The 22,948-nt window shown below is 37.5% G+C and overlaps 4 protein-coding genes across 13 annotated transcripts; 2 read left to right on the forward strand and 2 right to left on the reverse strand.

The window, feature by feature from the left end:
* The first annotated feature begins 1 nt into the window (after position 1).
* LOC107271275 (proton-coupled amino acid transporter 1) lies at positions 2-9,434 on the forward strand. 6 transcript variants are annotated; one of them, XM_015747062.2, is made up of 11 exons: positions 2-213; positions 6,103-6,194; positions 6,341-6,451; positions 7,304-7,454; positions 7,529-7,659; positions 7,832-7,916; positions 8,021-8,293; positions 8,386-8,561; positions 8,652-8,684; positions 8,902-9,074; positions 9,169-9,434. In XM_015747062.2, the coding sequence occupies exons 2-11, from the start codon at positions 6,103-6,105 to the stop codon at positions 9,411-9,413; spliced, it is 1,470 nt and encodes a 489-aa protein (XP_015602548.1). In that variant the 5' UTR covers positions 2-213; the 3' UTR covers positions 9,414-9,434. The 6 variants fall into 6 exon arrangements, with proteins under 6 accessions (XP_015602548.1, XP_015602544.1, XP_015602546.1 ...); XM_015747058.1 differs by lacking the exon at positions 2-213 and adding an exon at positions 4,895-5,056; XM_015747060.1 differs by lacking the exon at positions 2-213 and adding an exon at positions 4,895-5,011.
* Positions 9,432-11,695, reverse strand: LOC107271218 (fibrinogen-like protein 1). 2 transcript variants are annotated; one of them, XM_025088458.1, is made up of 8 exons: positions 11,588-11,695; positions 11,359-11,516; positions 10,961-11,276; positions 10,716-10,881; positions 10,385-10,646; positions 10,014-10,278; positions 9,720-9,912; positions 9,432-9,641 (listed from the first exon to the last, which is right to left on the reverse strand). In XM_025088458.1, coding segments are annotated over exons 1-8 (1,488 nt in total). In that variant the 5' UTR covers positions 11,589-11,695; the 3' UTR covers positions 9,432-9,514. The 2 variants fall into 2 exon arrangements, with proteins under 2 accessions (XP_024944226.1, XP_015602423.1); XM_015746937.2 differs by having other exon boundaries at positions 11,359-11,661.
* Positions 11,696-11,838: 143 nt separating this feature from the next.
* On the reverse strand, positions 11,839-14,334 carry LOC107271286 (differentially expressed in FDCP 8 homolog). 4 transcript variants are annotated; one of them, XM_015747091.2, is made up of 6 exons: positions 13,711-14,334; positions 13,173-13,464; positions 12,941-13,111; positions 12,783-12,836; positions 12,452-12,693; positions 11,839-12,377 (listed from the first exon to the last, which is right to left on the reverse strand). In XM_015747091.2, exons 1-6 carry the CDS (start codon positions 13,723-13,725, stop codon positions 11,883-11,885), a joined length of 1,269 nt encoding a protein of 422 aa, XP_015602577.1. In that variant the 5' UTR covers positions 13,726-14,334; the 3' UTR covers positions 11,839-11,882. The 4 variants fall into 4 exon arrangements, with proteins under 4 accessions (XP_015602577.1, XP_015602575.1, XP_015602576.1 ...); XM_015747089.2 differs by having other exon boundaries at positions 13,522-14,331; XM_015747090.2 differs by lacking the exon at positions 12,783-12,836 and having other exon boundaries at positions 13,522-14,327.
* Positions 14,335-16,479: 2,145 nt separating this feature from the next.
* LOC107271237 (nuclear pore complex protein Nup205) lies at positions 16,480-22,938 on the forward strand. The gene is made up of 7 exons (XM_015746969.2): positions 16,480-16,615; positions 16,708-16,871; positions 16,945-17,361; positions 17,440-21,694; positions 21,770-22,257; positions 22,331-22,529; positions 22,625-22,938. The coding sequence occupies exons 1-7, from the start codon at positions 16,606-16,608 to the stop codon at positions 22,837-22,839; spliced, it is 5,748 nt and encodes a 1,915-aa protein (XP_015602455.1). The 5' UTR covers positions 16,480-16,605; the 3' UTR covers positions 22,840-22,938.
* Positions 22,939-22,948: the final 10 nt, after the last annotated feature.

Below are 22,948 nucleotides of genomic sequence, written 5' to 3' on the forward strand. Positions count from 1 at the left end.
CGAAAGTGAATATCTGCGAGTATCAGAATGACATGAACGAGATTCGCAACGTAAGAGAAAGGAGCCATGACAAGAGCCGAGGATAACTTTAGAGTAACGAACTAATGTGTACCTTTCTAAATCAAAGTACGTGTACCAATTATTGGAACGCACGTGGATGCATACATCGTCTTGGTCAATGGTCGTTGGTTGAATAGAGACGTCGTCCACTGGGTGAGTTTCTATATTGCAATATTGGCTTACTGATGTTTTATTCATTTTTTCAGTTCAATATTTTGAATGCATTTAAGGGGGTACAGGAGTATTGAAATAAAAAGAATTAATTTTTTTCAAATTATTGTTCTTGAAAGCCCCGTCCTTTACGAATATTACAAAAAAAAAAATTCGAGGAGAAAGTTGAAAATATACGAAAATGATAACATTAACCGTAAGTGAGTGCGCAACAGAGTAACAGCCTCGCCGAGCGATATACGGTGTGTATGGGCCTGTGCGACTTTTATGGGGAACTTCAAAGCCATTTATCTCGAAACTACACTTTACAATACTGCGGACATCATACCTCTTAAACGAATATTTATTTTCACTTGAAATTTAGTTGCATAAGGACATTGCATAAGTTGAAAAATAAATACAAATTATTGACAAAAATTTTTTATCGTAAAAATGAAAAAAAAAATTAGATATTGTATATGCAATTTTAAAAGTTATCTTTGAAATTCCTTCAAAAAGTTCCATGTTGTAGTTTTAAGCATATAAATTACTTATCTCAAAGCATTTTGCTTTCAGATGATTGGTTCACCTGAGATTACGTCCACAGATTGAAAGCTGTAGCACTTAATAATTTTCATAACTTTGAATATATCAAGAACTTTTTTCTTTCAAAACACTTAAAACTTTAGTTTTTAAGCAATTGAACCTGGCGAAAAGTCGATTTTTTAAAAGTTTCAATAGTCCTGTACCCCCTTATTAGCGATCTGGATTTTTGCAAACTATAGTAATGTACAATTCGTTTTACGGTTGTTATTGCTACCTTCTCTCTTTGTCATAAGTGCGTGCAAGGTATATCCAGTTATAACTGGATTTGGAAAAACGACTTGCGGAAAGCCTCGAGCGTGATTTCTCTCACGTCGTGCGAAAATTCAAGGCTACAATAAAATTGATGTCCAAATTACTATAATTCAGTTTAATGATATTTACAGTCATTTTGTTTGTCAAGTTTACAGTGCGGCAAATACGTTTAAGAATATTAAATGAAAATAAATAATTATAATATTTGTCGTCGGAATTATTAAAAGATATGATTCACACATACATGCCTGCACTTCTTGGAGGTATGGTTGATAATAAATTATTATCTGAACTAGATAGACTAGGCAGAGTAGAGAGGAAGCGGTCAGTGACCAGTTAGCAAAGGTGTTTGCTATTTTGGATCGTGTTCCGAGAGCGACGTGCATCTTGGCACCAATCTCTAAATAGTTCCATTAAAACGGGAAATAAAAGAAAATCCATGCTATGATCGTGAACTGTATTTTTAACGTTACGTTATAAGCAGTAGTATGTATATAGGAGTACGTTATTATGCATACATGGTATACTACATATAAGTTGCCGGCTGCCTTCAATTATTATAAGTATATTGATAATAATTTTTTAAAACATTATTCGAATGCAACGTTAGCTGAAAACTTAAGTCTTAAAGCTAATCACCTTTTCCCACGTTTTCTTTCCTTTTAGCATTGTATCTTTTCTTTCTTTCTTGTTGTCGGTGAATTTAATTTTGCCTTTAGCCTTGTAAAGCCAGTTTCACAGCGTCCGTGACACACGTCCTTTCCTCATACACTATTGTGCCATTGGGAGTGCTGAACAACAAATGAGCACTTGAAATTCCAAAGGATCAAAACGATTTATGAAAGGAACAAGGATTTGTTTGATTGTTTAATAACGTCTGCATAATTTTTTTATGAGACCATTAATTAAATTATTGTCAGAAGTATTAGTCTCTATATTCGATTGTATGATTCCACATGCGTTGAGTAAGCATGGCCATGGGTTTTGACACACGTTTATTTAAGTGAACGCATATATACGCATATCTTACGTAAGATGGCTGATGACACTGTACTCTTTTTTTTTTAATTTTTATTCTTCCCTGACGCAGTGACCAATTTTCGCCATATATTTCCTTGAGATAATATGAGATCGTTAAAATCAGTGAAACAGAAAATTAACAAAACTGACTAAAAATAAAGGTCGCAACTCGTGCCCTGACGCGCCGGTCTCATCATGACGGAATCGACTCGGGATGTCCTTTACGTGACTTACAGAACGGATTTATATCTTGCCAGAACTAAATATAACTACCAATATTATGCAGGTTTGGGTCAACCGATGCCAAACTTGAATTTACCGAACTTTAGCGGACTAAAATGATCCATTTTATTGTAGTCTATATCACAAAAATAGTATGTATAAAATGCAGGCTTTCTACTGAATCTTACTTAATCATCGCGTTCGTCTTAGATATAAGAAGAATGGGGGCAAGATTATTTGTTCTCTATATCTTGATCAATAAATGTTTGGATGACGATTCCACTGAATAATCTCAACTTCGTGTGTTATTGTTATTATATTACTGATAATCTTTTAGAAACTTGGATCAAATAGTAATTCTATTTGTTTCTTGTTTATTTACCTCTTAATAAAAAGATACGTCCACTGTTAATAGGCCGAGGAGTCAGAACATTCCTGCTTAGAATCCTCACTTTGTATGTCGGCTAAGATAACAAATACTTCACTCCAGTTCTCGCATTATCTATAATCATGTAATTTTCCATAGAATCGACCAGACAAATAAAAGTGGTAGGAATACCGACCCTTCATCACCCTCAATGTAGCCATGAAGTTGCAAATAATATGCATACATATTTTCTCCTTATCGCAAACAATTAGACGTATTAAAGCCTACGTGATTGATTAAATAAATTCTAACACGCGACATCTCAATCAGAGTATCTATAATTGGCATGGGTAGCACGCTTCCTGATTTACTTTTACTACCTATCAGTATTTTCTATCTAGGTACCTTATATTTCCCATTATCCCTTTGGTATTGCTTACAGGTTACCTACCTCTTGCGCACGTTTTAAATTTCACTGACGATCACCTAACCTAAAACAATTATTTGTCAGGACCGATAGCTTCTCGAGAGCAAAGTATTATCCAGTATGTAAAAACGAATTTCGTGTCAATACGTGCAATTAAAAATTGTCCATCACTGCATTTTTTCACTGTACCCGTTACTAGCAGTGCATACGTTTATCGGTTTTCTAACCTCTTTTTTCCCGTTTCAGATATACCGAAGGAGGGCATCTCCAATGCTACCTATGAATTCGTTACTGCCTCTTGAGTTAAACTACACTTATACGTATATTTTCCTAAGACGTCGTAGGAAGGGCATTTTATCTTTAGTTAACCAAGTGTCGTAATTGCGTGGGAGACATTGAAACCTACGTTAGGCGTGACATTCTAAACATTAATTTCCTCCTAGTGGTCGAGTTCTTCTCTGTGTTCGTTACACTGTACCTTCTTCTCGCCATTCTCCTCCTGCTGTCCTCCCCGTGGTCTTATGCGCAATTACATATTTATATCGTTAAAGGGGATGCATGTGCACTTGTACCATCCTCTTTCATACAATGTGAACATTCGTGCGTCTAGGCTAATTCATTTGATCAGCGTACAATCGGCCGGCCTATGCACTCAGTATAGTAGCTCTCTTTCTTCATTCAATGCAAACCCATTCAATGTTTGGAGATCAGTGACTTTCCTTGATACTTAAATATATATATGTCATATTGGATTTGCGTCTGTAATATTGATTTGGTAATTTTACAGAAAATGCTGCTATTCATATTTCCTGTTACAAGGTTAAAAAAAACACGTCACATCCGTTGTTTGTATTACCTTCATTTGGTTGCTACTCATTGATCCAATTCAGAAGGTCATTTGCACTTGGGAAAGTCACTGTGCCATTGACTCCATTAAGTACAGTAAAGGCTAAATCAGCGGGAAACATAATGAGTCGTTAGTGGATCTCAATTTGATCATACTAATTCCACCGTTGCCATACGTTTCGAAATGTCTGCCCTTACGTTACATTCATACAGTAGTGACATCTACCTAATAAGGAAACTGTTGCTCAATTTGTTTATGTTGCTCTTTTGTATCTTATAGGCTTATCGGTTATGAAAATTTTCATGAGATATCCTTCAGTTTTTAATATTATTTTTTTTTACTATTCTGAAATCAGTCGTTATTGTTTATAATTATAAATTTGCCAATGAATTTCTTTAGCACCCTATCATAGGTTGCTGCGCATATGGTAATAGAATAAACGATTTAATACATGTGTCTAAATGTGAGATTGGTAGGACGTGGTAAATCTTATATCAGAACTAATGGAATCTGCTACTCGGAGTAATATTTTAATGCCCAATTAATTTATCGGACCTTTATCAGTGATGTAAACACGATGACTATCATTGATTAAAATTGTATAGCTATCTCGTTTGAAATTGTAATACTTTTTTCTTTTATTTTTTGCTTTAAAGCCGAGGGTGGCTCCTAGCTTCGGTCCTCATGGGGTTCCTCCCTCTCTGCATGGGGTACATGCTTATTCTCTGCTTCTTAGGAAATTCTCAGCCACCATGGGGATGATCCCATTTCTTATTTCAACGAGAGTAACGGACCAAACATCCACAAGGATCAGCGGCATTCCTATTCTTGAGTTTTCTTATTTCTATACTGGTAGTTCTGCTGTTCCGAGAACGTACTTCTCCATGTTTTTTGCTATCCACTTGTTACTGTCCCATTTTTTTTTGCATTTTCCTGCAGCTTGTTGCCGCATGGACGCATGCAGGCTTGTCGCCGAGACAAGAGTGACTTCAGTCGCACTCAAGCCGTCGATCGTTGCGCATCGCGTGCGAAATCAACTCTTATTTATACACATGGAAAGGTGACGAAAAAGGATAAACGGAACATTTCCTGGATTATTAATAAGGTCCGATCACTTGTGTTAGAATTAGCGGTGTTTTACCTGTGATAGGGATTTTTTTATTAATTATATTGACCGTGCGATTAATAACGTAACGAAAGCTGCTACGTTTCACGGCTACTACAATTTTCTATATTTCCACTTATGTCTATGAATCCTTCATACCCGCGAATGGTCAGTGCACTAATTAATTATCTATATTCATATACATCCGTCACTGTAGTACAGAGATCAGCAGAAGTTTTTTGTGAAACTCGTGCAGAGTCAATTAAATCTTCCGCGTTATTTTATAAATTATTAACTGGTCTGTCTTGGTCTTCTTTAAACATAATTGGAATGCTTACATGAACATTACTACTCCCTACCAGTATATATATATACACAGAGTGAGAATCAATATATATATAGCGGTTTCATTGTTAAGGAATCGTGCCAATAATCCTGGTAAGTAGTGTCGTCGTCGCGTCCTAAGACGATCTGTGAGTTTGGAGAATGTGGTTGCAGAAGACTATAAGGACTAGATGCAATGCGATGGTAAAAGAATAAGAGGGAGAGAGAAAAAAGATATGAACGGTAACTCGACGGGTAACACGTGCCGCACTTTTACTTTGCCAAATGAGTAGGATTCGCTCATCGCATAACAAACCACCTTATAACGTTCTCTTGCGTAATGCCGAGCGTCCTTGCTGGCCCAAAAAAAGCTCCTCGTGATTCCATAGGAATTGTCGATTCGCAAAGGGAAAGGGTGCTTAGGGCACGTCAAGGAAAATATAGTAAGATGGAAAAACGAACGAGGAATATCATTCTTCGAATATCGAATAGTCCATTTTATTGACCTCTCTATCCTGATAAGACGTTTAAGACTTTTATCTGAACTTTTTGCGTGACGATAGGAAACTTTTATTTTTGTATATTTTGGCACTGTGATTGGCGTCGTGGATCGTATCGTTGACAGACCATAATATCGCCAACTTGGCAGCTTCTTTTAAATGATTCTTCCTTTCTAGTTCCTTAATTCTTCACCGTTGACCCTCGGCCGCTTCTAATTGCAGATGGAACTTCATACCAAGCCGAACATGAGCAATCAGGAGAAGAATGCGATATGCAAAGTGGAGACGGCCTTTAAGGAAACCACAAAAATGGAGTTAGTTATAGATTTATAATTTGTATTCTACTATCTTTTCCTTTTTTTTTTTTGAAGCACTAAAGTCAATCTTCATAGATCGCCAGCTCCAATTATTATCTTCTCTTATCTACGTCCTTGTTTCATTACATTCTGATTTTCCACAGTAATCAAGACATTTATGGAGCCTTTCAATCCAAGGATCTTATCGTGGGAATTGAGAAGTCCGAGAACAATGAGGCTGGAGATTCGCATCCGACTTCCGATCATCCGACCTCGTGAGTGTCTATTGGAATTGAACTGCTTTTGGCTGGTCTATGAGTTTAATCAATAGAAACGCAAATGTCATTCAATGGCAATTCAAATTTATTACGAGAATTATTAAGCATTACGTATCATAAGACATTAAGTGTGAATCTTTCCTTCGAGATAAGGATAACAATCGTACTCACGTTGTACGCTGATTACTGCTTATAATACAATATTTAATCAGCGGTATAGTGTGTCTGGAAAGATGTTCTAAATTAAAAATGTCTTAATCAAATTCTCAAAGAAATGTTACAACATGATTCTGATGTGATTAACTCAAGGTACAACGCTTCTCCGGTAATTTAATAGCACAATCCACAGTTTATCTCATTAAATAATTAGAGACAATTGTTTCTTTCGGAGAACTATGCGCATGGAATATATTTGCTTACTGTTAAAGCTAAATACACACATATGACAAAGCTCTTGCTAAAAGTATTGTCCGAAGTTGTAATGCTACTTAAGGTACAATGGTTTCTGTTTGCTTATTGTATGTTGTGGACTACTGGTAATTTAATATAATTGCCATGTCAAGTGAACAATAAATTCCTCATTAAAATGTATATATAAGAAATAGGTAATAAGCCTCGTGCTTTTAATAATTGTACTATTTAACAATTATTGCCCTCGACACTAGATATACCGATATTTTTTTATAAATATATTTTTGGCTTTAAAAGGGTCAAATGATTGATCAAATGATTGATCAAATGATTGATCAAATGATGTTCATGGTACCCATAGTGTTAAACGAGAATTATTTGATTGCTCTGAAATCGACTGATCGACATGATGAGTGATACTTATTAATGTATTTTCAGGTACCTGGAAACCCTTATGCATTTGTTTAAAGGGAACGTGGGTTCCGGAATATTTGCCCTGGGCGATGCTTTCAAGAATGCTGGTATCATCCTGGGTCCATGTCTCACACTGTTCCTTGGATTTATTTGCGTTCACGCTCAACATATGCTGGTGATTAATCAGTTGGACTTGATTCTACTCTGCCGGAAACCCTTCAATGTATTTAATCTCGTGACTGATTGCAGCTCAACTGTAACGAGGAGGTTCGAAGACGCGTCGGTGACTCCTCGACTGTGCAACCAGGATTCGCTGGAACCGTAGAGCTGTGCTTTGCAACGGGTCCACTTCGATTTCGCAAATATTCTGTTCTGATAAGGTATGCTAAGTGTATAGTAATAATAGGTAACTGATGGTAGTATCTAAAAGGAAATCCGCTAAGAAGTGGCTATGAGAATACGAATACGAATACGAATGTGAATACGAATTCTTTGGAGTTGAATGGATACCTACACGATTCCCTCAGTAATACGGATTTCATTTAATTCCAGAAAATTGGTTAATGTATTTTTGTGTGTTACGCAACTTGGATTTTGCTGCGTTTATTTTGTTTTCATATCGAAAAACATGAATCAGGTGAGTCCCATTCGACGACTAAAGGTCAATAGGTAATTCTGGCGATATAACATTAATTTTAGCTGCAGGTTCATTTTTATCTTTTTTTTTAAAAACAAAAAAAGGTCCTGAGTGTTTACGAAATTAACATAAGCGTCGGCGTTCTCATGGCCATCGTTCTGATTCCTATTATGCTGAGTACCTGGATAAGAAACCTCAAGTACCTCGTACCTCTGTCGTCCATAGCCAATTTTTTAATCATCGTGGGATACATAGCAACTATGTACATAATGAGTCACGACTTGCCTCCCATCCAGGAACGCAAGTACGTCGCCTCCTGGAGCACATTGCCGCTGTTCTTCGGAACTGTTATTTATTCTTTTGAAGGTATCACCCTGGTAAGAATCCGTTTGACATTTTTTTTCTGAATTTTGAGCTATCACGTAAGAGACCTCGATTTCATTGACTGTAATAGAAACATATATTTTAGGTCCTGCCTTTGAAGAATGAAATGAAAAAGCCAAAAAACTTTGACAAACCATTTGGCGTACTGAACGTTGGCATGGTGATAGTGGCAATAATGTTTGTGGCAATAGGATTCTTTGCATATCTCAAGTACGGGGATGACGTTCAAGGCTCCGTGACTCTAAATCTAGGTTCCGCGATGTAAGTACCCATTTTGTATAATGGATTCCTTAAAAGTCGAGGGAAACAGACCAGATTAAATAACTAAACATCATTTTTTTGCATATGAAGAATTCCAGGACACACGGATGGTTTCCTTTCAAGGTTTATCATTTCTCCATTTTGTGTGCTCTTTTTTTTTCTTTCTCTGTTTCAAATGTAATTCCTATCGATGGACCTATTTAAACTACAGCATGTGTTTGCCGCGTGACCCGTATTTTTTACACCAATCATTATTACCTGAGTTCGTAATATAAATCTTATCTCATAAGCAATACTGATATGTACGTGGACTTAAGACATACTTTTTTCATTATTTCAGTTTACCTCAATGCATTAAGATTTGCATATGCATCAGTATACTGTTCACATATGCACTACAGTTTTACATACCAGTGGCCATCATATGGCCTGGTATAACTAGTCGGTTTGGTCCATTCGCATGGCCCACGGTTGCAGAGATCTGCTTCCGGTCTCTTCTCTGTCTCGTAACATGTAAGTAGTTGGTATTTTTTCAAATTCCAATCAATATTACGTGTCTTTTGACGAAAGCCTTATTAATGTTGTTCTTGTATTTCTGTCCCAACAGTCATCCTGGCGGAAGCAATTCCGCATCTGAATCTGTTTATCTCGTTGGTGGGCGCCGTGAGTAGCACGGCCCTGGCATTACTGTTTCCGCCGATTATAGAGATGGTGGTCTGCTGGCAGAGCGCCACACTCGGTATCTTCACAATTACGAAAGACATACTTATACTACTGATTGGATTGCTTGGTTTCGTTACGGGAACGTATGAGAGTATTACGTCGATTGTCGAGGCGTTTAGTAAACAATAAAATTTTGTATGTATATAATTATATTGGAATATTTTTTATTTTATTTTTAATAAGATTTCTACCCGTATATTATAATATATTTTTCCCACTATACGTCAACGTCAGTCCATTGTACCTGGGCTAGAGGACTTGTAAGTAGTTGCCTGAATTTGAAACGTGGGACGGTCCCTGGGACGTATAGACATTCGAGTTTCCATTAAGGAGTAATTCGGTCCATGCCAGTCATACCTACGATTGAATTAGATTACGCTAAATGATAAGAAGTAATCTGTAAATATGTTGATAACTCTGTATCATCTGTCTAACCAGTATATTCCTTGAAAATTATAATCCTCTGGAAGGTCACCGTTGAGATAACGACCATTGAGGTTGCTGGTGTCGCAGCCATTGTACCACCAGGCACCCGTGTGAGACACAGCGCAGTTGCCATCAAGCCAATTGTCATTGTCCACGTCCATTGTTGAGAATTTTTGACCGGCGTGATAAACCAATGAATCGCCTAAATAATGCCAAGATAGTCAGCCGATTATTCTTGATTGATCTAGTTTCTTTAATTTTTTGTTCATCTTTTCTATGCATCTTCTCTTAAAAACATCACACCTGCATTGCCGGTGTATTTGCCAAGAATTTTGAGGGCATAGCCTTCCTCTTGAGAACCGATAGCGAACGAATCATAACTGGCGTAGACCTTATTTCCCTCGTGATCCTTAAGTTCAATTAGAAGCTCATACAATTTATGTCTTGTGATCGCGTGAATATGACGTAGTCCTAGCCAGAATTCTCCGAGCAAGTTGCCGAATCCAAGTTTGTACTCTTGCCAGTCCTTGTAAAAGTCAGACGCGCCCTCGTGACGATTTTGCAATACCTGAAAATTAGGTATCGTAGGTGATTAAGTATCGTTGTAATTCTCTTGATTTGGAAATAATAGTGGCGAATGAAAATAGTAAACAGCCATTTGCATAATAACGTACAGTCCAACCTCCATCGTTACTTTGCATCTCACAGTATACATAAAAGGAATATGTCGAACTGGATGGCCTAATTTTATAAATGCCTGATTCCTTCTGCCCGTTCTGGAATATGTCCCAGCAATCCGACCACTGCTCTTCGCCTATCCTCTGATGCTCAATTGTACAAACGTCTTCCTGACCTCTGGCCAGACTTCTGCTTTCTAGAAACTTCGTATTCAGGAGCTTAGTTGTCGGTAATTGCTTGGTTTGCGTCAGAATTTCGCTGTAACAGGTATATTGTAGGAAAACTGTCTCTTAAATTAAGTTTGCATTCAGATTCAATAATTTGTACCTAGTCGAGTTTGCTATCTTGGATACATTAAGTTTTAGCAAAGAAATCTCGTTCGAGACATCGACAATCGATGAACGTATAACTTGTACAGACATTTGTAGAATTTGAAATTTATTTTGAGTCTCTACCAACGCTTCATTCGCTATATACTTCAGATTGGTATTTGCTATTAATTGGAAGAAAGTTGTTATTTTGATTAATAGAAGTACAGTATACAGATACTATGAAAAGATACTGTGTTATACCACTACTGATTGTAACAGTTGATCGTAATTGGTCGAAACTTTGTCGAAGGAAAGTTGTGTCTTCTTTAAGAGTATCTAAAAGCGATTCAACTTTGCTACTTTGCCAATCCAACTGCTGTACTCTCCTAGAAATTTCGCGCAATTCACTGCGAATATTCTCAGCCCTTTCCTGACTTTGAACTTCCAATTTAGTAAATCTGTACTCAAGGGATTCAAGGTGCTTTGACTGTTGCTCATCCAGAGCAACCAGAGCTGAGAGTCTTTCATTAAGTCTATGAAAAACACCGTCTCTACGGCCAGAAGTACTAAAAATATCCTGAGATTGTTTTTCTATGATTAATTTCAGCATGAGTATAACGGACATTGTTTTATTAGTATAATTAATTAATTAATTCTACCTCGGACGAATTGAGCGTGACACTCTCTTGATCCGTAGAACTAGAAATATTAGATAGTTCAAGGAGATTCCACTTGGTATCCTTTTCCCCCTGAAGATGAGCTCGCTGCCTTCTGTGAAGAGATCTATTGACGAGTTTTTCTAATGTCACCAAACTCACTAGACTCGAAAACGTAATAACAATTTTAATAAACGTATTGAAACGCGCCATTGTCTTTGCCGTATGTTACTTTTTGATGTAGAATTAGTGTGAAGTTTCAAGGCGTCTTTAACATCCACTCCTCCCTACTATCTCCCTGAAATGATGAAGATAACATGCGTCTTTGATTTGTTTTCCACATTGCCACTGAAGATCATTAGTGTCATTAACACGAGAAATCAATAAAATAAATTATAAGCATTATCATTGAGACTGGAATACCAGGAGGACACAATGGATGTATGAAAGAACAAAAAGGGAATGAGAAATGAAAAGACATTGCAAGCTTCTAAAGATATATATTCTTAAAGAAAATTCTGTACATTTTAATTAAGAAAATCTTTCTGAGAAATATCACAATGTTCTATGTCCTGTTCATCTTTTTCACATTCTTTGTCGCTCTCTGTCAAGTCCGTGGATTGCAATGCGAAACGTTGTTCAATCCTCCTACACTTTGGGCAATGATGATTCCGTTTGGACCAGCAAACCCTATGATACACAGTTCCGCATTTTGGGCAGGAAACTGCAGCTTCATTCCATGGATAAATAACTTCATCATTACCACACAATTCGCAGAGATGTCCACGTGCCTTACACAGAGCACATAATTCTGTTATATGACTAGCCATTGCATCATAGGCAGCTCGAATCTCTTCTATAAGAGTGCCATTTTGCAAGTCAACCAAATCCTTTATAGAATAATTTCCAGAGTTCTCCACAAGATGAGTACGCAATCCTGAACGCCAGGGTAGACCTTGTGTATTAGCATCTGGGCAGAGCACTAAGTACCGCTTCATCATTTGTAGTTCTTCCCTTAATTTCTGAGACAAAAATAAATTAGGAAAATTAGCTCAAGCATTAGTAACGTTATTAAGACTATCACAATAATGTATACCTTAACAAGAGACAGGTCAGGTACAAGTGTGAATAATTTAGGATTCAATCGCTCTAGAGGAAGAACAGGTCGTTCTTCTATAAGGAACAAGAGTTGAGCAGCTGCACGACAAACCCTTCGTGGTTCCATATCCCAATTTCTTATTATTCTGGCTGGTATTACAGCCAAAGTATTCCAGTGGCATCGCTGACAGTAATAGAGACCATTGTAATCACAAAGTCTTGGCTCCACCCAACTGGATTCTGTAATTACAGAGGACAATTAATTCATTGTTATTTATAGAAGTAGATGAGTTAAAATTAATTTGGTCCCACATAGTCTCATTATATACCTGTGTATCTGAAAGGACTGCCAAAGCATGACAGTGATAATCCTTTCGAGAATGCTTGTAAGAGAATTACATTAAGTAGAATGTACAGCGTTAAGAGAAGTAATTTTAAAAGAAATCATACACTCTCAAAAAGGATAAGAACTTCAATTAAAACTTACTAAATGTTATTCTTGCATTACATTCTGCACATTTATAGCCCTGTGCTGATAAACCTTTTTCTGGACAAATATCTCTGGTATATGTATAGCCTCCTGCTTCGCTGGCTACTACATGTACACATATTCGACATATCCTATTTAAGCACTTCCAATGGCAGCAGAAACCACAGTCTACAAGATGATTGTTTTTGTGATCATCAAAACACTTGTGGAATTATTGTAATGTGCTTACCGCTACACATATACCAAGACTGTAGCATTGTCCAAATAGCACCACTACAGTGATCACAATATATAGGGCCTGTAGTAACAATATGGTGCTTTTGCGGTACCAAATGATGTCCCAGAATCACCTGAGTCTCAAGAAGACTTTCATCAGAGGTTTCCCGAAGTTCTTGAACTCTTAGGCGTAATTCGATCAGTCTACGAACCAACCACTTTCTTTCTTCGGAACATTCCTCACTCTCTAGGACCATTTGCTTACATTTTCTTTCCATTTCCTTTAGATCCTCCTCAGAGGCATCCTGAAATGACAAATGCATTAAGAATATAATAACGACAAAGGGTGACTGAATAATTACCGCTGATAGTAGTAGTTGTGTTTCAACAGACTTTAAAGTAAAGGGTATTGTTCCTTTACTGTCAGAACTATCATCAGCATCGCCAGTAATATAATCTGACGAAGACGACGGAGTTGAGGCTGTTGTGCCAAAACTATTAGTTCTGACTCTAGTCTCGTAATTCTGATCTTGGAGATCTGAGCTTATTACCTTGAAATCAGCCATTGGAATAATGAATTAATACTACTGACTGCACTAGAACGTCATTTGCACTATCGTTGACTATTGTAGTTTTGTCTACAATGTGATAACAAAAGTGTCCGAGATTACTGTTAAACTCCTTGACAAGCTCCTCACAACAAATCGAGTCATGTGTTTACTCTGCTTAACTCGTAGAGGACTCTGTCATGCTGATTTGTTTCTTCTTGCGCTCATTCTTGTGTATGCTTGGTTGAAACAGCCATCGACATATAGTACTGGACTGCTCACTGTTGTCGCAAAAAGTGTAACCGGGAATAGAAAGAGAGAGCAAACCGTAAGGACCGTTCTGTCCTTTTCTATTGGTCGAAAGTTTTCTGGATGGAAGGAGTTCAGGACTGTAATATGCAAAATAAGAACCATGTGCAAGATTACTCCGCATATCTCTAGCACATCTCCTCATTAGAGGAGTCAGCCATAAGGAAAGGAAGGAAAGGAAGTGTTTATCAAAATTCAATATTACTAAAAAAAATGGTAATTCGCTGTCCTAAGTGTGGGCTATCGCGAGACCTGTATTTTGAGCCCAATACGATAAACTTTCACAAGTAAAGTTAAAATATAATCTTAAATTTTATGGTTAACATAAGATTAAATCAATTCTTAAACTTATAAAATATATAAATAAAGTTCATCAAGAAACATACATTTTACTACGCAAGGTTCCCTTATTCCTGATTCCGCTCCTGCCCAAGAGAAGGACGGAACGGTCCTTACGATTTACTCTTTCTCTTTCTATTCCCGGTTACACTTTCTGCGGCTACAGTGAACAGCCCAGTACTACTTATATGTCGATGGAAACAGCTGATTGCAATCGATGTTTACCTCATTTTACTGATACAAGTTGACTGAAGTTGATTGAGACATTAGGACTATTCTCGTTACCTACACATTCTTCACTTTTCAAAAAGTTAAAATTCTCATTGGTTACTTAAAAATATCCTCTAATAAGAATTTGCACTTTTTGAATAATGCAGAAAGTGTAGATAACGAGAACTATTAAATGGATATTTTAGATTTCACAATTATTCTTTTAAAAACATTATAATCTATAAAGATATGGCATGAGATAGTAATTAAATAATTTTTGAAGAGAACAGGTTATTTCTTGTTTTTTACATCAGAGTCATTCTGTCAGTCACTTACACCATATCACGAATTAAAAGATTACAACATACCAGAAAGGTCATATTTGACCATACCAAAGTTTCATTATTTAAAAGCCATCACTAGATTAATCCACAATTTCAAACTTTAGGAACAAAAATTTAGATTATTATGATTTTTGTAATGGCTCACAATCACATCTATTCACTTATCCTTAGCTTAATGTTGTATTGACACAAGTTATGTCCTATGTAAATACTTTGCCATTGATTTACTAAAGAAGAATACTTCCCAAACATCCTCTTTTTACACCGAATCTTTCATGCTGAAATAAAACAGATTCTATTGTCTGAATGACTATAATAATTACTGTAGAGTATTTAAAAAAGAAACAGACCAATGTTGATATTAATTTACAATACAAAATTTGCATATAAGATTGTTCATGAATTTGTAATGACGCGTTCTTGTGATTAGCACAGTAATATTAAATTTGAATGAAATCTTTGTAGAATATAGCAATTGTATTCTAAAAGCATACTGTGGTCTCAAAAGAAGTGTAGTATAAGACTCCAATCTGAATAATACATTATAACCAGAACACATCAATGCCATTCTGTTGATACTGCAAAATATAACACCATGTGCTTTGCTATTCTTTAGAAAGGGGAGATTAAAGACTATTGAAACAAATGGAAAAAGATAAATTTGATCTTGCTCAGTCATTGACACCTGATGTGCTCATTATTCATATACAAAGAACATTGAGTAGCATTTTGAAGAATCTCAGTTTCATTATCATAAAAGAACTTTGTTGGACTCCAGATTATTGATAAATGTTACTGAATAGATAACAAAAGAAAGCTAAAGAGAATTTTCAATGGTACACCACATAAAAGTAGAAGTGAAAATTATCTTCCAATTGGATAATCCCTATGGAGAATCATTAACTAAAAAACAAACATTCTAATTTAATGATAAATTTAGAATTTGTTAGTTAATCATTGTTTATATTGAAGGATACATTTTCTTCTGGGAAATGATCTCTCTTGATCTGTGATTTTGTTGCATTAACGTCAATTTATTAATACACAGCGTATTATAAGAATTAATTGTTTTTCTATACACATAACAGGCTACAGATAAGTAGCGATAAGATCAGCGATATTTTTCATTATCATTTTGTTATGAAATCGAAACACAATAGAAATCAATGGAAATGAATTCTGAAATCGGCGGTTATAAAATAACGGATGTGACGTCCTGATTTTCGTCACTATTGTTTCTACGACAGATTTGACGACGCGGTTTGACGAGGTGGGTTCGTTAGCCACCAAATCTCTGATGAGCACTGCAATGGTGTTTATCCTATGGATTTTCAAATTGTATAAAGGCTTTAGAAATATAAATGCAAATGGTATTGGAGAGCAATATAACTAACTTTATTTATTTTAATTTGGAGACAGAAATCGTGATTCCATTTTATCCTTCATTTGAATTCGCCGCTCAATTGTAGTGAGATTATTTATCACTAGACCACGACATAACAGGAATTTTTCTAGGGAATTTCATGATTATAGTGTATCGTATTGGTATCAAAATGTACTCCCGCCATATGACCGGTATAATATTTGTATATGTCCGATGCAGAAGTTACAAGTTCTCATGGCTTTATTGGTGATACAGTGTACATAAATAAACGTTTCATTTTGAGTTTTATACAATCTTTTTAAGTGAATCAACATGACAGAAGGTATTTATCATTATATTCTTAATATGACTGTAGAAATGTATGATTATATCAATCAATGTTTAGGTTAACATTTGGCAATTGATATTTTTCAGATAAACTTAACACAGAGGATCTGTGGACTCATTACAAAGAGTTACAGAATCTCATTACCCGTTACATTACCTCACCACCAAGTGCTCATGATCCACAGTATCATGAATTTACTGAAACGCTCCAGAAACATAAACAAAATTTTCTGACACTCCTAAAAAATCCGGTATTTGACTTTGTGTTATTTACAAAATACTTAATTATAATTATATACCTATAATTTTTTATTTCTTTACCAGGGTAAAAATGCTAGGAGTCGAGAAGAGATTCAGAAAGCTGTTACTGAAGCTATCACACTGCCTGGTTTGGGACACCAAATATTGCCTAAGGAACTCGTAGAAGAGACGATCATTTTATCTGACATGTACAATCTCAATGAGTACATGGTGTTGGATTTATTATGTACAGCCCAAGTTCAAATGCCAAATTATCCAGAGCTTACTAGAGGCCTTACTGCAGTACTATTATATTATGATGGCAGAAAGGCACTTACATCCTCCTTGAGAACTCTTGTTCAGGCTAGAGCAGGGCACAGTTGGATGCTGGATACACCAGTTACTTTGACAAAGCATATTACAGAGTACACTAATATAATGCAACAGGAAGGTCTTCTGGACAGAGTAATTAATTTACTTGAAGAAATGGATCCTACGAAGGTATAAAATAATGAGCACTTAATGATTTCACAATTTTGTAATTCTAATGCTCCTTACTCTATATTGTTTAATACATAGGAACAGGATTTACTACAACAAAACAGGGCACTAGGTGGAGCAAAGCATCATCATATGGTGATGAGTCTCTATAATGATACTAGACAGGATCTTGCTGATATCTTGTATCTGTGGTCAGCACAGTCTTCTCTACCACGTAACATAACATTTCGACTATTGAACCTTCTACAGACACGACAACCGGAGGCTGAAACTGGCGATGGTTGTCCTAGCAAAGTTACTATGGCTTTAATAATGGCCATGTTGAATACTATCAACCTAAGTCCTCTGCATAGTCGAGAAGATGGCGAGGAAATAGTAAGAGCTATGCCTCTCATCGCAGAACAGGAAATGCGCGATGAACTTATCCACAAACTAACTGCAGATAACATCTCCTGGGAGAGTTCTGGACTTCGAGGAGTCATACAATTTGCTTTGGCTATTGCTATTACTACCCTAAAATCAGCAACGAATCTTTGCCAAAATACAAACAAGGATGAAGAGCTATTAACTGAAGCTCTGAATAATAATGCCTTCCAGTTCATGGCTAATGTCATCTTCAAATGCGAGTCCCTTCATTATGAAGAATTCTATTTGCGATACTTTCACACTCTCATCTCAGACTTCATTCTTCTGATGCCACTGAAAGTTAAAGAACTGCGGCACCGGGTTGACGAATCTATGAGACAGATACAAGCTTTCCAGCAGCAGAGAATAGATCCTCCTATGAACCTAGACCGTCACTTCGAGTACCTAATGCTCATGGTAGCAGAATTGTACAAACACGATCCACTCAAGTTGAATCTGGCCATGGATTACTGGTGCCAGCACACAGACTCCTCGCACGTGCCTACTTCACTATACTCTGGAAAACTTCCATCTAGACAAGTCGCACTATTTAAGTTCATACGTCTTGCCGGCGAAGTCCTTCCACCGGGACTGTACGTGCCTTACTTAAAAATGTTAGCATCCCTGGCATCTTCAACACCGGCCGCTAGACAAGCTTTTAATTTCCTCAAACCAAACGGATCCAGTTCAATGACACTATCGTGGGATCATTTTTTCTCATCATTACATCAATATTATTTTTATTTGAGGCAAGAATTACCACCGAGTCAGGATACTGTGTATAGACAAAGGAGTCATCCCAAAGGAATAGGACCTGAGGAGGTAAAACGACTGGAAGCCGTTTTACTAGTAGTTCAGGTTGTTGCAAAATATGATGAAATATCCAGGGTGGCTATATGCGACCATCCTGGATGGAAAGTTTTGCCGTCATTAACTGGCTTGATCTGTTGTGCCATGCCAATTCCACTAAAAGGAATCCTGGTACAGACTCTAGCTGCCCTTGCTAAATCACCGGAGAGTTCATCGACCGTCTGGCAAAGTCTTGAAGCTGCACAGATTCTGCCAACGATACCGACGACGAGTAGCTATCAGCCAAGAGGTGTTCAAACGGAATTGGAGGAAATTGAATCCAGGAACGAGGAATATCCCTTGACGAGGGCTATGCTAGAACTTCTAGATGTCCTTACGGATTTTCCAATTCCACGATTACTCGGAGTGGGTCAAAGAAATCCTGGATTCGATCCGTATCTTCAATTCATTATAAACTCAGTCTTCTTGAGATTTAATACACGCTGTTATAAGAATCCTGCTGAGAAGTGGGAAGTTTCTAAAGCTTGTTTGAAGATATTCCTAAAACTAATAAACCAATATGAACCAAACGAGGAGGACTTCAGAGGTTGTAAAATAGAACTTCAGGGTGGCGAATCCACTATGGTTAATCCAACACCAGGTCACCATCTGATGACACAGTTACATTCTAATTCGGAATTGCTCCATGTGATCCTCTACATTCTTGATGAGGGTTGTCATCATTTAGATACGTACGACTCATTCCCTGGTAAGAAGCATTTGGAGAATAGTACGTTGCACTGCCTTGAAATTATTGAACGTGCTCTGGCTATGCAGCACAATTACATGGCACAATTGGCTGCTTCAAATTCAGCTACTAAGATCTTAACTGGACTATCACGTCTCCTTATGGGAGTTAATCCCAGAACTGGAAAACCGGATCACATGATAAATATTGCCAAGTATATTTCTTACAACTCGTGGCTTCGACAGCATGCATATGTAGGAGTTGGCATAATACAAGCTGTCGCAAATGAACCTGGTGCAGATTCTGAATTGCTCTCGACCTTCACCTCTACGTCATCTCTAACCACATCGATACGACATGGTTTTGTGGAGTGTTTGGATGCTGACGATAATTACGAGTACGATGATGATGCTACTGAGGAGCGACAACAAGTTGGAAATTGCAAATTGAGAATACTCTCTTTTATGATGCAAAGTATAACACGACCACCACCGAACATATCACATTACCTCTTAGGATTTGACATCAGCAAGGACATTAGGAAAACAGTAATACAACAACCAGGAATGTTGAATTTTCCCCGCACTTGCCTGCACTCCATCCTCGCTATCTTGGAACTCTCCTTGGAACGTGGACGTGATAAAATCACAGAATCTTGCTATTGGTTTCTTCACATCCTGGCGGCAAATAACAAGACTTCTTCATCAGTTCTGCGGTTCCTAAGGACAGCAACCAACCAGGATTTCGTTCAACGTCACTTGTCTAAATTACCATTTCAGGGTCCTAACAGAGCCACTGAATTGACTTGTATGTCCTGGCTACTGAAAATAGCAGCAATAGAATTGCGAGTTGCTGGGGGAAGTTTGCAGAACTCTTTGGTACAGAGACTAGTAGGTAACTTGGGATTGGAGAGAGATCAGATCGTACCTTCGCAGAAGCTACTCATGGATCTCTTGCACTACATAGACTTTCAACTGGAATTAGATCCTCCCAAATCTTGGGAGTACTTTGATCCATCTCAAGTTGAAATGGTTCTTGGTCGCTGCAGTGTCCCTGTTACTTTGAGTGTTGGACCGCAGCTCATAGATATTCGTCGACTTCACGCTCTTATTACAGAAGAACTGGCTGTTACTCAGACTAGCGCTACGGCAACGCAACGTAAACTGATGCAGCAGGAACTTCAATCCATATTGGCTTATGCACTTAAGAGAAATCAAACGAAAACGCTGTCATATGCCACAGTAAAATTTGTCGAGGGCTGGTGTCAGGCTACAGAGATTCTCTTCTCTGTAGCTACAAATCAACAGTTACCCCCGTCACAAAGGCAAAATCTCCTGCTGAATCTATCTCATGATTTACTCCAGAAGATGACATCCTGCGAGGCACTTAACGAGATCAAGACTCTGGTCTCCGGTACTGTTCTTATACTCCTGGTGAATTTACGCAATAGTTTTGCCATGCAATCTGATGATGAATTATTGCCATCCTCTCCATCAAATACGACCATGATGAAAATCATTCTAAGACACATTTTACAATGGATTTTGAATTCTGGAGCATCATCGCAAACTGTCAGGACGCATCTCTACGGAGCTTTCTTGAACTTCTTGTGTGTGGTGGGATTAGAACGACCGGAAGCTGGGAATTCTATAGATTCCATGTACGTTACTCAACTAGACAGCACCTTCTACAGGGCGCCGACACTCCAGGAACGTTCTCATCGTTATGCAACAATACAAGTAATAAACAGTTTTGGCGATAAACTAATGGATATTCTGTGTCATAATTGTTCTGGTGGCCACGACGTCTGCAAGATGCTGGCACTCTCTTGCTTAGATAAAATACTTGAATTAGACTGTGACAATTCCTGGGTAATCTATATGTCGAGCAGAGGATACCTTAAACATATGATAGACAGTTTATTGGAATCTGATAATCTGTTGCGCTGTATCTTACAACCGGAACCGGATACTCTGAGACCATTATATTTATACGAGGCAAAAATGGCAACGCTTTGTAGAATGGCATCGACAAGACTCGGTGCTGAGACTCTTCTTGAGAACAAAGCGCTCTCATGTATCTCTAGCATGTCTGTATTTGACAAGCATCCCGATGTTCATGTTGGATTTGAAGCTGGTGACGCTTCTCTGATTCCTTCAGTCGGCCAGCGATATCAACAGGTTTTCTTGCCTGCACTTTATATCTGTGATGCTCTGCTTACTACCCTTGGCACAGAAAATCAATCATGTGCCATTCAAGTCTGTGGTTTTTTACACAGCCATAGAGACACAGTTGAAATGGCTCTAAGAAATGCTTCACCACGTTCCAACGTTTACTTCCTTAAGGAAGTAGCCTGCCTCACAGGTGTTATCGCAAGATCTGCTAATATCGGTAAGGATCGTCTCTAGATTACAATACATTCATAGTACTTTCTTTAGTTTTTCATAACGTTTATATCTTTTTCAGATATGTATAAACTCGTGGATGAGGAACTTATAAAGGCGGATTCAAATGTCCATAAGATGGAAGATAGTACAGGAATGAGAGAACTTCGTGCACATCTCTATAGATTGCAAAAACTCATGCTTTCTTTGTTGCCCAAATTTGAACCACAACCTGCGCCTATAACTTTGGCTCACCAGGAATCCGACGAAGGGGAACAACATTCTTGCTCAATACAGATAGCTGCCAATGTGATGCTTTATGCACGCAATCAAATGGAGCACAGCAGAATGGATCAGAAAATCAGGAATAGCCTCTTTGAACCCTACCTGACACCACGGCTTGGAGGTCAAGAAAATAGACCACGTGATACTGGTGGTATTTATCTTGGTGCAGTGGTAGATCAACTAGTGTCTTCGACATCTCTACTGTATTCTGAAATTCCATACATTGACACCCTTATCAAGAACTCAGCTATAGTCAAAGACATGAGCATCATTGATCTCAAAAAGGTATGTCCTCAGTTTATAAAATTTATGGAATGGAATCTTAACTTCTTTTTTTTTTATTTGTTTAAATCTCCAGTACTTGACTGAGGAAGAATTGGAACTCGATATGGTAAAGCAACGTTTGATTGTCGAACGCAGATTAGCACGACGAGCAAAGGATAAACGTAGAGATATAAAATACTGTTCACTGATAGTGGAACACAGTCTATACATTCTATGGAGCCATTTAGATTTTTACACAATGCAGGCAGCCTCGAGATACAACAGGCTACAAGGTAAAACTAGAAGTATTCAAATTCGATCCGATTTCCTGTGATAAATGAATTCGATTTTGGACAATCATTTCATCGTATATATTTGTTCTCCGTAGTGTCTGCTGGAGGAATGGATGACAGTATGGGCGAATGGAGAATATCGGGAGAGGTGTTGTCGGATTTGAAGCAAGGTCTCGTGTCAATGATGAATGATAGCTTTATCACACAACTACTGGATACTTCCAGCGAATACACTACTACTGAACGCAGTTTTTTGGAAGCGTTAGTGAGACGAATTAAAAGATTGTTACAGTTTATTGTCGTGAAATAATTCCGCTTGCTCAAATAATCATTCGATCTGGAATCATTTGATATCGGATCCGAGTAGACGGTTATTTCAATGTTTATAAATAAATTGTTTCATTCAAAACAGTTGCAGT

Source organism: Cephus cinctus, unplaced genomic scaffold (assembly GCF_000341935.2).
Source record: "Cephus cinctus unplaced genomic scaffold, Ccin1 Ccin1_scaffold0929, whole genome shotgun sequence".
In the NCBI taxonomy this organism is placed as follows: Eukaryota; Metazoa; Arthropoda; class Insecta; order Hymenoptera; family Cephidae; genus Cephus; species Cephus cinctus.